This window comes from Staurois parvus, unplaced genomic scaffold, assembly GCF_062004578.1.
Source record: "Staurois parvus isolate SC_StPar_1 unplaced genomic scaffold, SC_StPar_1.0 ptg000426l, whole genome shotgun sequence".
NCBI lineage: Eukaryota > Metazoa > Chordata > Amphibia > Anura > Ranidae > Staurois > Staurois parvus.
The window spans coordinates 3,472,303-3,489,370 of record NW_028318222.1 but is presented as its reverse complement, the minus strand read 5'-3'; the positions used below and the strand labels follow the sequence as shown (position 1 = coordinate 3,489,370).

The following is a 17,068-nucleotide window of genomic DNA, read 5'->3' as shown; positions in this document are numbered from 1 at the left end:
GATTAGACACAAGAGGGCAGTATCATCTCACCAGCAGAGTCCTGTACATGCTCAAAACAGACACCATCCGTACTGTAATGCAAGGCAAAGCATGGGCCTACTTAGTGAATGCAATTGCCTGCTGTAATATCGTTCCAGGAGCCATTTGTAAAGTACTACGACCGTTGTCCCGCTGAATGGTGAAGTCATCCGCATACTCCTCCCCGACGCATTTTGTCAGTCACGTGACTTTATTAAGGGGATACGATTGGACTGTCCGACAATCATTCAATTTATATAGTAAACCGGCGCCATTTTGCTGTGGACCAGCCTACCATATTGTTATCAAGTGGCTTTGCTGCTGGCTTGTTGAGCATCTCGTATGAAATGTACTGAGGGCTGTGGATGGTGAATGGGTGACGTCTCCACAGCTCATGCAATACAGATCCCATATTATTTATCAATGAACGGGGTTTGTTTTTTGGCATTTTTTTCTTTTCTCTCTTGGTCTCTCTTGTAGGACGGTCCAATCGTATCCCCTTGATAAAGTCAACTAGTGACAAAACGCGTCAGAGGAGTGTGCTGATGACGTCATGACATTACCATTCATCGGGACAGCGGTCGTAGTACTCTACAAACGGCTCTTGGAACGACATTACAGCAGGCAATAGCATTTACTAAGTGGGCCCGTGCTTTGCCTTGCATTACAATACATATGGTGTTGGCTTTGAGCATGTACAGGACTCTGCTGGTGAGATGATACTGCCATCTAGTGTCTAATCAGTACATCACTGGATCTTCATCATACCTGGTGCAAAATACACCTCCGGAACGTGAGTGATTTCTTATGTTTAATTCATGTATAAAGGTTTAACCACTAGCCTACTGGGCACTTATACCCCCTTCCTGCCCAGGCCAATTTCCAGCTGTCAGCGCTGTCACACTTTGAATGACAATTGCACGGTCATGCAACACTGTACCCATATGAAATTTTTATCATTTTTTTGTGACCGATAGAGCTTTATTTTGGTGGTATTTAATCACCTCTGGGTTTTTTTATTTTTTCTTAAACTTTTTTTTTCACAATTTTCAGTGGTTTTTGGTTTGTTTCTTAGTTTTTGTTATAAAATTTTGTAAATAAGTGATTTCTCTCCTTTACTGATGTGCGCTAATGAGGCTGTAGTGATGGGCACTGATAGGTGGCACTGATGGGCATTGATGAGGCACTGGTAGGTGGCACTGACGGCCATTGACAGGCATCACTGATGTGCACTGATAGGCGGCACTGACTGGCACTGCTGGGTGACACTGAAGGGCAGCTCAGATGGGCACTGATATGTGGCATTGATGTGCACTGGTAGGCACTGATATGTGGCATTGATGTGGCACTGATGGGCACTGGCACGTGGCACTGTTCAGCACTGACAGCTGACACTGATGGACACTGACAGGTGGCACTTCTGGGGCCACACTGATCATCAGGGCACACTGATCATCAGTGCGCTGATGATCAGTGTACATGTCCCCTCCGCGGAATGCTGATTACCGGCTCTCCTCTCTTCTCGAGCTGTCAGTGTGACAGCTCAAGAGGAGAGAAATGCAGATAACCGGCATTTCCGTGTTTACATGTGATCAGCTGTGATTGGACACAGCTGATCACATGATCGAGTCGACATCTTTGGCTCTTTCCGTGGATCGATAATCCGCCGTGTCCGAGGGACACAGAGCACCGCCAATCGCCACGCGCTCCCTGGGCCACGCATACATGATGAGAATGGAAGGACGTCAAAAGACGGCCTATCAGAACGAGAGAACCACCTTGCGCCCGTCATTGGACTATATGGCGGGTGGGAGGTTGTTTAAAGGATAAAGCACTATGTTGAGTTCTTTTTAATGAGGAATACGGCTGATACAAAGACACTTATCAGGAGGGAGCTTACTTTGGAGTCTTCATTCAGCAAGCTGATCTTCTGAGTCCATATGGGACCAAAAGTGCAGTTACAGTAACATGATGATGTCACAAGAGCTGTCATTGCGGCGCAGCTGTGAGACCACGGAGCCAACATTGAGGGCTGACAGCTGAAACATGAATGAATGATTCACTACTAAAATACCACATGATTTAATATAACTCATGCAGTATTTTAGCCACTGAATGGTATCTTACAGCTTACTCAGATGTGGTAAGATACCGCTCAGTAAATTGTCCCTGTTCAAAGTTTGCAATCAAACTTTCCATAGGTTCGAATGTTCGACCGTGAACTGAACAGGGGGCTGTTAATCCCATCACTACAGAGGAGGTCAGTACCATACAGTCTCTGCAGTTTGCTTTCCATTCTCAGAACTCCATCCTCTGGCTTCACCACCAACCACAGGAAACCATACCCTCTGCATAGTACCACTTCTCTAGTCCTGTATGCTGGGTTAAAAAAAAATCAGTATGCTGCCCTCCACAAGATGGTGCCCTTTGCACCTGCCTGGTAAGGTTGGCTATCTGTAAAGGTTAACCCCTTGACACTGAGCATACGCAAATATGCGGCCTCTCGGCAGCTGGGCTTTGACGCTGAGCGGCCGCATATCTGCATACCATTTGAAAATACATATGTGCTGAGAGCGCGCGCCCTGTGCGCTCCCAGCACATATGTTTGTGTCTCACGGAAAAGTCCCAGTCTCCCCTTGCGATCAGGACATTTTCCAATCGTGACCACCGTAACAGCTAATCACGGCGGACACATGACCCTAAAGCCCCGCCTCCCAGTGTCTGAAACCCCTTAAAGGGCCAGGAGGTGCTGGCGCAAAGGGATTAACATAATCAGTGAGTGCACTGCCTGACAGAAAATGGTGCCCTTTGCACCACAATAGCCAACCTTACTGGGCAGATGCAAAGGGCACCATCTTTTGGCAGATAGGTAGCACACTAATTTTGTAACAGTTTTCACACTGACTGGTAATAGCCATCCTTCCTGAGCAGATGTTAAGGGTACTGTATTATGGCAGGCAGTGCACTTTTTCTAAACCTATAAAGGTGTCCAAGTAAGTTTATGAAATGTTTTTAATAGATATTTATGAATTTGGCACAATTTGTTATTTTAAAAGACTTTTACTTAGTACCTGCTGCTGAACCCCTCAATAAAAAAAAAAAAAAAATATCTACAGCCCTGCCTGCTAGCTGTCACTAGATGCAACGGAGTGGTCTACGACTCTGGGAGTGGGAACATGTTCCACCTTAAAAACGGGTGGAACATGTAACCTGTTCCCAAAGGTGAATTTATCCTTTCAGTGTAGTTTTTTTTTTGTATCCATGGGGAAATCTCTTTCCAGAACTTCTGGATTTTTGGGGCAATGCCACCAAAGATGTAAATGCATGCCCTTCTGGGGCCAACCACTACTGCATCTAGAATCTGCCTCAGGGAAAATTTGCATTAGTCAATTAGGTGTTTTATATAACCAATGAGAGGAATTTATAACACGTTTCCTGGGTTTTAGTGCCGATATATGAAATATGGGAAAGTTTTTTATTATTTTCTGTATTTGAGGTGGTAATAAATTAGTTTCTAATTCTGATTCCCTAATGAAATACGGGGGAGAATGTGAAATGATCCCCAGTAAGTGTTTGTACATTTGTGACAAAATGTGTTTGGGGTCTCCCTTATTGCTGCATCCAGATTTGAACTCCATACGGGAACTGGGTACACGAGGTTTAGGGTGTAATTTAATCTGTCAGGCTTTTACTGCTGTCTGCATTTTCACATGGGAGAAGCTTCCTTTCCAAGTGTTAGCTGTCAGACACAACAGGAAAAAAGGAAAAATCTTGCTAGTGAGAACATCTTAATCTAAACCTGACAGAAGTTCTAACCCTTTCCAATGTTATTAATTCTGCACTCGGTGGGGGCAGCAGCATTGAGGCCAAAATGTTTGCCTTCACTGCAGCTCAAATTCCGTCATCACTGCAGCTCAGTAGTCTTGCCCTGTATATGCAGGGGAGCATCAATGAGCTGGCTCCTAGGGCGCTGGCCACTGGGCCGTACAACATCATTGGTTGTTGTGCCAGCGTCCTAGCAATGAAAAGGTTTTGCAAAAATGGGAGGGTTTGGCACAATTCTACACATGCCCCTGAGGTTATGAGTAGTAGAAAGGTGAAGGAAATGTGGAGCTTGTAAAAGGAAACACAGGGATAGTTGTCCAAAAGTAAAATTTGAGATGACCTGGAGCCAGTCTCTGGGTATATGCATTATGTGGGGTGGGTGCTTGCCCTGGCCATGGGTCCCAGCACCCTGGTAAAAAAAAAAAATTGCATAACAAAATATAAAGTACCACAACGTAATCATGTAAAGCTGCTCAGTGCTTCCTGAGGATCAGAAAAAAAGTTGTGGGGGTACCTCTCAAGCTGTTTAATTGGGAGAACAACATTGCCTAGGGGATGGCATACTGGAAGAATCCATTGACCCCATTGAAACCTAGCCATGGATGGGGCTAATACAAAGATAAAACCTACACAAGTCTCATCTTCTCTCTTACAATAAAATGTTATAATATAAAATAAAATCTATAAGATGAGTTGTGGTATAAGTTGGGTTTACCAATAAATCAGTCAATCTTATAGAACAATTATGGTATGACATATCAGTCAGTAGACCTACCATTCTGATTGGGGGGCCAATATCCATCTCTGGAAGATGTTGGAGTAATGGATGCTCTTAGAGGACCAATAACCACCTGGCAGGTTTTGGGAGCTCAGGAGACACTCCTTGTCGAATTTCTAGCTTATGGAAACTGGAAAGGAACCAGGAGTCACGTGGCTTCATCAGGGGGAAAACAATTGTCCCCCTGATGAAGCCACATGACCCTGTGGCATAACGCGTAGAGGAGGGGTTCTGATGTCACGACGCCGCGGTGGACGAGCGGCATTTACAAGTACAGGATCTGGGCACAGCTCTGTTGGATACTGCATAATGTGAGTGGCGATTTATTCTCAATAAAAGATTTAACCTTACAAAGGATAAGGCACTATTGTGGCTCTTTTTTACATGGTTTCCCAATATACTACTTAAACCATCCCTAATTATCCATTGAGGCTCAGTGTGGAAGGAGGAATAAGGGAGACCTCCGGTGGCAGGAAAATGGCAATATAAATCCACGGCATGGATGGAAATACATATATAGTATGAAAATTACCACCCAGTCCTGATAGGACAAAAGTGTTGTTAGCCACTTTGTCTGGCTAATTAAGGAGGTGAGCACACACCTATCTATAGAGCACGAGGAGTGTGGCACAACACTGTATCTGTCACTGAAAAGAATTAGAGCACAAAGAGGACTATTTATGAATTTACTTTTGAGTATTTACTGTAAGTAGTAATATTTTGAAAAGCACTAAATGTTGCACTGATTTGAAGCACATACGTTTTTCACATCACTATTTATATGATCACTTGTATATGATTTTAAGTTTATATTATGGAGCACGGCACCTGTATATGTATTTGAAGATATATACATTTTTTTTATATATTTTATGTTTCACACAGATAATGAGTATTGTGTAAAGTGTTGATGCACCATAATTTGAAGTAATAGTTTGTTAATTAATTTATTGCACAAGGGGAGTTTCACATTTTGGCTCACGAGTACTATTAATTTAAAAAAAAAAAATACATGTCACCCTTCCGTGCACATCGATACAGCACCGGGTTTTGCCTCCTGTCCAAGTTGCTCAGGTTCCTGCCTATCCGGCCTAAACCTATGTATTCTTAAGCCTTTACACCTGTGTGTTAGTGTTCAAGCAATGTGCATTCACGATGAAGCCGGACCCCTCTGGTTCCTGTGGTTTTTTCCACTGCTTGAGTATCCCCATATTCTGTGCGTTGTTTGATCCTATCTTCATTCTCAGTGTTTTCCCTCTGGCTGTGAAGTTCTATTCCCTTTGGTTTCTGTTCATGGATCTCTTCAGTTCCTGTTGCTGCATTGTGGCAGCACTCAAATATTGTAGCGTTCCCCTTAAGTTAACATTTCTAACAGCATCTGTTTGAAAAGCAAAGTTACCAGCTCACTTCCCCCCTCCCTTATTTCCTGTGTAACAATGTGTTCCAGTCTGTAGCTGGTATTCTTATCTGTAGATAAAGATAAACTATCTAGCAAGGCCATGTTCTGAATTTCTTAGCCTTTTGAATGTACAGAAAGTGAAAAGGAAATATATGTATTGTGATGTAATTGCTGATATGTAAACTCTGTGAGATGTTTTCAAACCACTTACTTGCTGGCATGAGCCTTTGCTGGGTCACTCAGCGCTGATTAATAAAAGGTTTGTTTTCCTCAAGTTCGTGTCCGGAGTTTAACCTGGTATTCCCAAAGTTGCCATTACAGCATGTGTCCTCTGCAAGGTTTCCTGTTGTTTTCCCTGCAGCACTTCCCAGGTTGCACCATTGCTCAGCATCCCTCACACTCCTACGATTTACGCTTGTTCCCTGTGTCCTCTTCCCTGACGTCCCTTCCTAGCTTGCTGCAGTAGGCTTCCTTGGTTCCTAGTATCCTGTGCGTACCCAGTGTCCTTCCAGCATGCTATTTGGTTGCACTGTGCCTGCACGGGTGTGTTAGAGAGCCGCAACCTGGGGGCTGCCACGCAGTGCAACATCCACACCTCCAGTGGCTCTGGTGAAGACCAGGTGGCTCCTTAGATCCTGCGACTCTGATACACCACCGTTTATGTGCCCTCACACTGCTCCTGCATCTGAGAGGACTGGTACCCGAGTACACCTGTTTAGGTATTTCCACTGGCCTGTAAGATCTTGAGCTTACAGTCCCAGGTGGTCTTATCCTTTTGATTATAACAATACATTGTATAACTCCTTCCCGCTTGGCCTATAGGGCGGGACACTCGCCGCTGTGACTGGGCATCATATGACGTCCCGGCAAAAGCAGCCGTTCATGGGGCCATGCAGTGGCACGATCTGTCACCGGCTGTGTCCACGGGAAACAGTTTCATTCAGTAACAATGATTGCAAATATCAATGAAATACATTGGTATTAGCAATCATAATGTGTAAAAAAAATAAAATAAAAATCCTGATCACTTGCCCAGACTAGTTCAATATTACTATGGTAACATTGTATTGCTTTGGTTTGCTAAAAAAAATAAATAAATAAAAAGTAAAAAAAATAGAAAAATTTGAAAAAATAAATTAAATATTTTTTTTTTTTTTTACATACTGTCACCAGTTAGTGTCCCTGATCACTGCCACACCAGTTATATAATCAAGCTGTACTGGACTGGTGACTAGATGTAAAAATAAAAAAAACATAAAAGTGTGATTTTGAAGTGGATAAATACATCAGTGGTTCATATAGTGAACTCGGTGTAGAGTTATTCACCCTGAGGTCATCAGAGGACAAGGGGGAACTCTTTACGTCTGGAGGAAAAGAAATTTAATTTCCAAATATGGAAAGGTTTCTTCACAGTGAGAGCTGTGAAAATGTGGAATAGACTCCCTCAAGAGTTGGTTCTGGCCAGCTCAGTGGATTGCTTTAAAAAAGTCCTAGATTATTTCCTAGATACACAGAATATAACTGGATACTAACATTTATAGGTAAAGTTGATCCAGGGAATATCCGATTGCCTCTCGGGGGATCAGGAAGGAATTTTTTTCCCAGGAGGAGCAAATTGGATCATGCTTTGCTGGGGGTTTTTTGACTTCGTCTGGATCATCTGTGGGTATAGGATCAGAACTTTATTTTTTTGGTTGAACTGGATAAACGTTTGTCTTTTTTCAGCCAAACTATGTAACTATAATATTATACTCTGTATCTTTTTTTATTTTCTCATAGTCAGAGAAGAGTGAAAAAGTGTATGTAAGAAAAAATAATAAATTTAACAGTAATAATAAAAAAATAAAGATAAGATGGCTACATGTAGGGTCAGGGGCTAAGGTGACTATCAGGGTCAAAGGTAATGATCAGTATCTGTGATGTAGAATTTTTTTTTTTTTAAATGTGTCTCAGTGTGTTTAGGATACAAAATGCAATGTGCTCACTATGGTTTATTTGCTTTTTTACAAGTATAAGCAACAAAATTAATGTACACATCAGGGGTAAGAGAATGTTTCAGGGATTTTTGCAGTATTAATGTATACTTACAAACATTACATTCTTTTTTGTTTTTGTATGATATTTTTAATAGGAAATTATGGATAATTGCTTTTTTTATGAATGTATTTTTTTATTTTTTAATAAATGCATTCATAATATTGTGAGGAAGCTGCAGTGATGAGTCACCTTTGTCCTCCCTTTATCTACTGATATTTGTATATTTAAATGTATTTACCGTCAAACCCGTTCATACTTTATGACTTGATCTGAACATAAATAAAGTCATTCATAGCAACTATGGCAAGCCATAGATCAGGAGTGTCAAACTGGCGGCCCTCCAGGTGTTGCAAAACTACAAGTCCCATCATGACTCTGCCTTTGGAAGTCATGCTTGTAACTGTCAATCTTGCAATGCCTCATGGGACTTGTAGTTTGGCAACAGCTGACAGGCTACCAGTTTGACATCTGTGCCATAGATAATACGATTTTCTTTCCTTCCACCAGGGGTGGAAGGAAAGAAAATTGCTTGAATCCACCATCATCAATCTCCTACAGTGCTATCACATTGTGACAGTGGGGAGCCTTCCCTGCTGGCAGAACACAATGATCACTTCTAGGAGCTACAGATGCCAGCAGTGATCGCATGAAAAAAATTCGACAGGATGGTTGTACTGAAGTGGTTAATGGATTGAATTCATAAACCAGACTGCCCATAGATGGATAGAATCTCGGCTGGTTCCTGCTGAACCGGCCAAGATTCCATCCATCTATGGCTGGCTTATCCCTGAAAGCTATTGGTGTGTATGTTTGCAGATAATGAACAATATGGGGGAGATGCAGATTGCCCTGGAGGAAATGTAGTGGTGTCACGGTGTGAGGTTAGGTTCAGAGACTAGTAGCTATAGCAGCAGACCAACCAACAGGATAGGTAAACAAGCAGGTCACCCTGGGAAATGACGCAGGCTCACCTGAGCTGTGGGGTCTCAGCACTAACCGGTATTCACCAGAGCTCCTGATGGTGGAGATGGATTTCGCTGCATGTTAGTACCAGGTCACAGTTCTCAGTATCACCCCACCAGGAAGTGAGCAAACCAGGATCCAGTAGCAGATATGGCAGGTAGGGATCTAGCAGACGCGTAGTCATTAAACAAGCCAAGGGTCGGTAACAAGTGGTAGCAGGTTGGGATGAGGCAGAATCGTAGTCAAGGAACAAGCCATAGGTCGGTAGCGAATGTATGGACGGCAGGAGGAGAGACAACGTGAGATACTGGCTAGAGAAGGCACAGTAATCTGGCAAACAGGAAATGCAGAGACATGGCTTTTATCAGGAAGTTCATGGGAGGAGCAAGGGGTTCAAGGTTCAAGATAAACAAGGTCAAGGTAGGATCATCCAAATAATTGTCAAGGGAGCTGTCCAGCATTCCAGGTGGCTCAGCAAGAAGAAACATTGCCTCTCACTGCAGAAGGCCCAGGTTCAGACCCAGGCTCTGACAAGTGGGCAATAGAACATGTAAGGGGAAAGGCAGCCAATAACCGAATAGGCTGTGAGAAAGGATGTATGAAAGGAGAAAGCTGTGGGAAAGGCAGCAAGCAAGGAAGAGCATAGACTGCAGCAGAGGCAATGGATCAAGCTAACAGATGAAGGGTTCTGGAATAGAGCAGGGTGAGGAGAATACAAATTCAAAGTGGCCCCGGACCACCACACTACTACCATTATGTTTGCCTATTGGTATGATGTTCTTTTTTATAAAATGCTGTTGTAATGTAATAAATTGCACACCTTCTAAAATGTTCAACTTTTGTCTCATCAATCCACAGAATATTTGCCCAAATATCCTGAGGATAATCAAATGTTTTTTGGTAAATGTGAGATAGGCCTTTGTGTCCTTTTTGATCAGCGGTAGCTTTGGCTTTGAAACTCTCCCATGGATGCCATTTTTGCCCAGTCTCTTTCTTATTGTTGAATCCTGAACACTGACTTTAACTGAGACAAGTGAGGCCTGCAGTTCTTTAGATGTTCTGAGTTCTTTTATGACCTCCCGGATGAGTCGTCATTGTGCTCTTGAAATAAATTTGGTAGGCCGGCCATTCCTGGAAAGGTTCACCACTGTTTGAGTTTTCTCCATTTGTAAATAATGGCTCTCACCATGATTTGCTGGAGCCCCAAAGCTTTAGACATGGCTTTGTAACCCTTTCCAGACTGATACATGTCAATTATTTTGTTTCTCATCTGTTCTTGAATTTCTTTAGATCATGGCATGATGTTTCTTTTTGAGATCTTTTAGCATGCTTCACTTTGTCAGACCACTTCTATTTAAGTAACTTCTTGATTCTACAGGTCTGGCAGTAATCAGGCCTGGGTGTGAAAAGTAACTCCGCTTTTAAAAAAAAAATGTGGTTCACCACAGTTCATTCATGACTTGGCAAGGGGGCAGTTCCTTTTCCTAAATAGGGCCAGGTAGGTTTAGACAGCTTTCTTTCCCCTTAATACATCAAATAATCATTTAAAAACTACATTTTGTATTGACTCAGGTTATCTTTGTGTAATATTACAAATTGTTTGATCTGAATCATTTAAGTGTGACAACTATGCAAAACAATAAAAAATCAGGAAGGGTCAAAGACTTTTTTGACAGCACTGTACATTTTAAAAACAATCAGTATTTTAATATTATAAAAAAAAGCAGCAAACGTGATACCACCAAAGAAATACACACCCAAACACAATAGAACGTAGCAATTTATACAAAACCGATGTACATGGCTGGCATTGGAAAAGAAAAATTTGGAGATGAATCAAATAAGACAAATCTCTAAGGCTGCATACATTGATGAAAGAAGTCCGGTAATAATTAGAATAAAGGTAAGGGAGGTTAGGGCGGTCTGTCTGGTTTAGGAGTGCACACAGAGACAAACTGTCCCACGTGGCTGCATTTTTCTACAGTGTCTCATATTAATGTAACTGGTTCAGAAACTATTAAATAACATAGACCTTCTTCCATACACTAATGATACTTAGACCTTGGTGTAAAGGTTGTGTGCATTAGGCACATGGAAGCTGTAAGTGACAGCCATCTTGTCAGGTCTCAGCCATTTTTTTTGCATGACCTCAGTAATCTTACCCCCTCCCTCCTCCTGAAAGATATGGAATTCATAGCCTTAACTTTTAACACACTTCAAAAGAGTCTGTTATCTCAACATAGGGACGGCAGACACCAGCACAGAGGCCTTGGTCAAAGCTGTAAACAGCTTATTGAGGCCTGGCAGGATGTCCATTTCTAAGGACCATTAAAAACTCTATAGATTAACACTTCTCTCTTCCCTCTGACCTATCGTAAAACAATGAGGACAGCCATCTGTTCTGTCACACATGATGTTTAGGGCAATTAAAGCACTAGGAACACATAGCGTGCTGTAAAATGTCTACACAAAAAGCAGCCAGGCGTAGGCAACCTCTCATGGACCTCTGACCAATTCACAATTTTTTACCTAAAAAAAGATGTGCATTTATTTCTTTATTTTATAAAGGTGAACTTATCCTTTAAATGTACTATAAAAATAAAAGCTGCCATTAGTGCCATTACCATACTCCATGTTCACCACTAGATATCCCCACAACATAACATGCAGTACTCTCCTTCCATGCATTTATTTAACCTCCCTCTAGTGTTCTATGTGCGATTATACTGCTATTTGTTAAAAAGATGATGGCTTGTGTATGTAAGGGCTCTTTCACACGGATATTCCGTATGTCCGTTTTTGGATGAAAAACTGACACCCATGTATTTCTATGGATTAGGAGATGTAAACGGATGATCATCCATTTACATCCATTAATATCTGTTTATGGAACGGTAAAAAACCCTAAAGTTTTTTTTTTTTTTAATCAAAATTGGAGCTAAACGGGTCAAGACTTCACTTTTTACCTCCATTTTCATATCCGGTTTTCATCCGTTTACAACTATTTTTCCATCAGTTTCCCATCAGTTTTACATCGTTGGTAGAGGATGGAAAAAAACTGATGTAAAACTGACGGGAAACTGATGGAAAAAACGGATGTAAATGGATGAAAAACTTATATGGAAATGGAGGTAAAAAGTGAAGTCTTGACCCATGTAGCTCCGATTTTGAAAAAAAAAAAAGCGACTGACCTGATGAAAAAAAAAATGGAACGCCTGTGTGAAAGGACCCTAAATGTTAGTTTTTAAAAGAATTTCACTTGAACAACCATTTTAGAGAAGGCTTTTTACTGCCACGTTGGGGGCTTTAGCAGGAGGAGGGAAAAAGGGAAGAGCCTGTTACCTGTACAGCTGAAGCAGTTTACAGCTCCTCAGGGGAGCATCTTGGTCTTTTCACCTTTCTTACTAAAGGAATTTGTCCCAGAGTGTATGTAAACCCTAACATTGTACTTCTCTTGTTTCCCTATGGCCTGTTAACCCCTTCATGACGAAGGTAAAACAAATCCTAATGCTTGAAACCAGTTTTGCAACTTTGACATGCATTAGTAACACTGTACCTACCATCACAACTACTTTGTGTATGCAGGTGAATTAGAATTAGTTTTGTTTTCAGGACAGACTGGTCATTCATTCGGTGGTTAATGGTAATAAATGTATCCATTGTGGTTTTTTTCATTATCAAAGGAAAACTGGCCTCAAATGGTAAAGATATCCTATTGTGAAATGTATCTTTATATTTCTTGCCATTACCATGACCTACCAACAAAGAATAACCCAAAATAAATTCCTCTGCTCCTGAGGATCACAACGATGGCACCTTTGTCTGTATTCCTAGTAGAGCCCAGAACCAATACAAAAAATACAAAAGTGCACATTTTGCTTTTAATAAATATACTGACAGATCCTGATACCAACTCTGTCCTTTTAGATCTAGCTCATCTAGCAATTTTATCCTAATTTTATTGTATTCACATACTTTTTTTTTTTTTTTGTTTACAAACTTTTCTAGCAAGGATAAAAAGGATGCAATGGAGTTGATATACTAAAACTAGAGTGCAAAATCAGGTGCAGCTTTGCACTGAAACCAATCAGCTTCCAGGTTCTGTTGTCAAAGCTTAATTGAAGAAGCTGAAGACAGCAGATGATTGGTTACCATACACAGCTGCACCAGATTTTGCACTCTCTAGTTGTAATAAAACAACCCCAATGTATTTTTTTTCACCATGTAAGAGGAAAGAGTGTACAGGGGCGGGCTGTATAGTGACTTATCACTGTGATAGCCAACATACAGTATGTACACACATATGCGGCCCCATGGGAGAAAATCCAAGCTGCATATATGCATACGCTCAGTGGGAAGAAGTTAAGTATGTAATTGAAACCTTGTTGTTTTATCCATTCAAAAAAGATAAGCATTTGTGTTCAGTAATATAACTTTTTTTTGTAAGTAAGCAGTGTAATTACCTGGAAATAACCTTCTGTAATCCTTTGTACTGCTTCTCGCTCTCTCAATTGGAACTCTGCTATACATGGAGGCAGCTGTGCTACAGTGTCCATGTATAACAAGGAGCATGCTGATAGAAGGAAAGAGCAGAGTGACAGTGAAATGAGCTCATCAGTTTGCTGCTTCTACGTGCTCCCTGATATGTAATTGACCTGTGTATTTAGCGGTTTGCCTGCAGATCAGCCTAAAGATTATTGCAAGAGACTAAGGGGGCTCTTTAAAAAAAAGGTTTATCCTCCAAATACTGAAATAATTATTTCCAGTAAGAGAACAGAAAAACATGGAATAGACTTCCACAGGAGCTAATTCTAATAATAAATAGATTGCTTCAAAAAATATTCAGATATGTTTCTATATGAAATGAATGTTGGTCGGTTCATCTCATGACTGGAGTGGGAGCGGAGGCAGGGCCGAGATGTTCTGTGTGTGTCTATCATACAGAGCAAGTATAACATGTTTATTATTTTAGGAAAAAAACACAAGCCCTTACAATCATTTAGGCGCTCGAAGAGCCCAATTCATTCCAAGGCCGAGCTAAAGGAAAATAAAAAAAATCCAGCAGTGAACATCATCCCCTCCACACTGCAAGAGTTAAATGTGTATTACATCCAGAGGGACATGAGAAGGCTGCATCACTTATGTTCTCACCCATGCAGGGTGGGGCAGGTTTTGAGGCAGTCCGCTTGGAGAAGAGAGGACTGATTTACAGTGCTTTCAGGAATGGTAAGTCCTTGCGTGGGACCCAGAATTTGGAGGCACACAGAGACTTTGGGTGGGAAAGAGTCTCCAACCCTGATTACAGGGGCTTAGGTCCAAAAATGGTTAACCTGTCTGCAGGAGCATCCTGAAAAGGAAGAGAAAGCAACCAGCAGGTATATGTGAGCAGGGGCGGACTGACAACTCATGGGGCCCCCGGGCAATAGGGGATCATGGGGCCCCCTGTGTCCTCGGCCACACTCAAATAACACCCAAAAAAGAATATGAAAGGTACCAGGGACATCTCATGGGGCCCCCTACTGACCCCCGGGCCCTCGGGCAGTGCCCGAGTTCCCCAATGGTCAGTCCGCCCCTGTCTGTGAGGTAGACTTGAGTGGATCATAGCAATGAGCAAGTGTGAACTTCTGCTGCGGCCTTTGCGGCAGACGGGAACCCTAAACCCTAGTTCAGAATTGGTGTACTGGTGGTGAGCCAATGTGTAATTTCCATTATACCACAATTATGGACTGTTTTTATTTGTTTTTGCTGAAGCCATTTTAAATGTTTTTAAGTGGACATAAAGACTGTTTGCTTTTACAAATGGCTCACTGGTGATCCCTAGTTCCCATTATACTACAAATACTGTATCAATTTTCATTTTTTTATTTTTATTTTTTAAATCGATAATATGCCTTCACTGGGCTAACCCAGCTGTCCAGTAAACATCACTCATGTAAATAAATACTCGTCTTTAGCTGATGGTTACAAGGATCACTATGATAAGTTGTTAGTCAGTGTCAGAGTAGGCGGCCTCAGTCGTAGCTCTAGAGACAAGGCTCTGATGTCCAGTGGCAGGGCGGATGGGCGAGTGAGGACCAGAATGAAAGGACGCCGTGTTTTTCTTCTCCTGCATCTCCTGCTCTTCATCTTCTTCAGCTCCGATCGGCAGTAGACTGTGACGGTTAAATAGTTTCATCGGTTCTCCCAGTATCCCAATCCTGTTTGAAGAGACACAGCAGCAGTCAGCTCAGATGGGCTGTTATCTTGTCATATCATGTTCTACCATTTCTGACACACTCACAAACTATTCCTCAAACCTGAGTTACGGCACATATCCGAACACGTTTTTGCCTTGTCAGCATCAAATATTTCCTTTCTTGCTTTGTAAAGGCTGTTAAAGGGCCAGTATACAAATGAAGGCTGGGGTTATAGAAAAAGTACAATCCCAGACAAGTAAAAATAGTTATTGATCCTACCCAGAAAATACTGCAACTATGCTAATGCAAAAACTTTCTTTCAAATTACTTAAAGTATAAGTAAAGGCAAAACTTTTATTTAATTTTTAGATAAAGTAGAGCAGGATTAGAATGAGTGTCAGGTTTTTACTGCTGTCTATGTCCCCATTAGGGAGATCCATCCTTTCTATTTGTCCCTCTAAAAAGTGAAATAAAATCCCAAATTGTTGGTTGTCACCAGAATAGGAATAGTGAAGAAATCTTCTACTGGGGACACTAGGTCTGTGGAGAACCGGAACTTTGGAGGGTTTTCCTCTTACTACCTGTTTTGGGAATGGGACAGGAAGTGAAAGGAAATCTCCCCAATGGGACATACTGTAGATTACAAAAAAAAAACATGACGTAAGTTATAACCCTCCTTTAGTCTATCCAAATGAAAAATGTTTTACCTTTTAGTTCTACTTTAAACCCCAACCCCAGCTTATTTTTTTTTTTTCTTAAGTAGGAAAGGGTTGGAGCATATGTCTGGTCTTTATTGCTGTATGTGTCCCTACTGGGGAGATTTCACCACATCTCTTGTTAGGACAGGAAGTGAGGGAAAATTTCTCCAGTTGGTACAAAAACACTATTTTATCAGGATTTTGTGTTGAAGAGGAAGAACTTCTTGCAATGTCTGTATTATTGTCTGTGTCCTGGTGACAACTGCATACATTTCTTGTAGGGGTATCACAGGGACATAAAGTAGAAACAAAAAATCCAGGACCGGATATGATGGGAAATTTCACCTTTTCCATCTGAAATACCTTGGAAAGTAAGACCTTGTTCATACTGCAGCTTGCTGTACACAGTGCTCTTATACATGTTGAGGTGAACAAGGCCTAACAGCTTGAATAAACTGCAGGTACCTAAGGCTAAGTTTATACTTACAGCAGGCCTTGCATTTGACAAGTGAAGAGGAGACATTGACTGTTAACCCTGTAAAGACCATATTACCATTCTGTAACTGTGTGCATTACAGACAGAATACAACAGGGAGTATAATTATTCTAGCATGTGTACAGCCCTGTCTGGCTGCCTTCGCAGCTTAATGAGGATATTCACCCTAAAAAGAAAGATTAAAAGTCAGCAGCTACAAATACTGTAGCTGATGAATTTTTTTTTTTAACCACTTGCCCTCCAGAGGATTTACCTCCTTCCTGACCAGGCCATTTTTTGCTAAACGGCATTGCGTTACTTTAACTGACAAGTGCAACACTGCATCCAAATGCAGTGTGCAGAGCAGACAGGGGAGAGATCTGTGTTGTTTATACACAGGTCTCTCCCCTGTCGGTGATACTCAGCAATCGCTGGGTGCCGGCAGGGAATGACCGGCCAGGACCCGGTGATTAACAGCCAAGGCCGCGAATGGTGGTGCGCAGGGGCGGACTGACAACTCATGGGGCCCCTGGGCAATAGGGGATCATGGGGCCCCTGTGTTCTTGCCCAAACTCAAAAACGCCTATGCAAAAGGTACCAGGGGCATCTCATGGGGCCCCCTACTGACCCCGGGCCCTTGGGCAGTGCCCGAGTTTCCAAATGGTCAGTCCGCCCCTGGTGGTGCGTGTGTGCCCCCC

The 17,068-nt window shown here is 41.9% G+C and overlaps 1 protein-coding gene across 4 annotated transcripts in view; it reads right to left on the bottom strand.

The window, feature by feature from the left end:
- Positions 1-14,867: 14,867 nt before the first annotated feature.
- The window catches only part of PPP1R36 (protein phosphatase 1 regulatory subunit 36), a 48,431-nt gene continuing 46,230 nt past the window's right edge, over positions 14,868-17,068 (bottom strand). For all 4 annotated transcript variants that reach the window (XM_089687511.1, XM_089687510.1, XM_089687509.1 and 1 more), the window contains one exon: positions 14,868-15,218. In XM_089687511.1, coding sequence (XP_089543637.1) covers positions 15,008-15,218 — 211 coding nt within the window. In that variant the 3' untranslated portion in view covers positions 14,868-15,007. The remainder of the gene's footprint in view (positions 15,219-17,068) is intronic.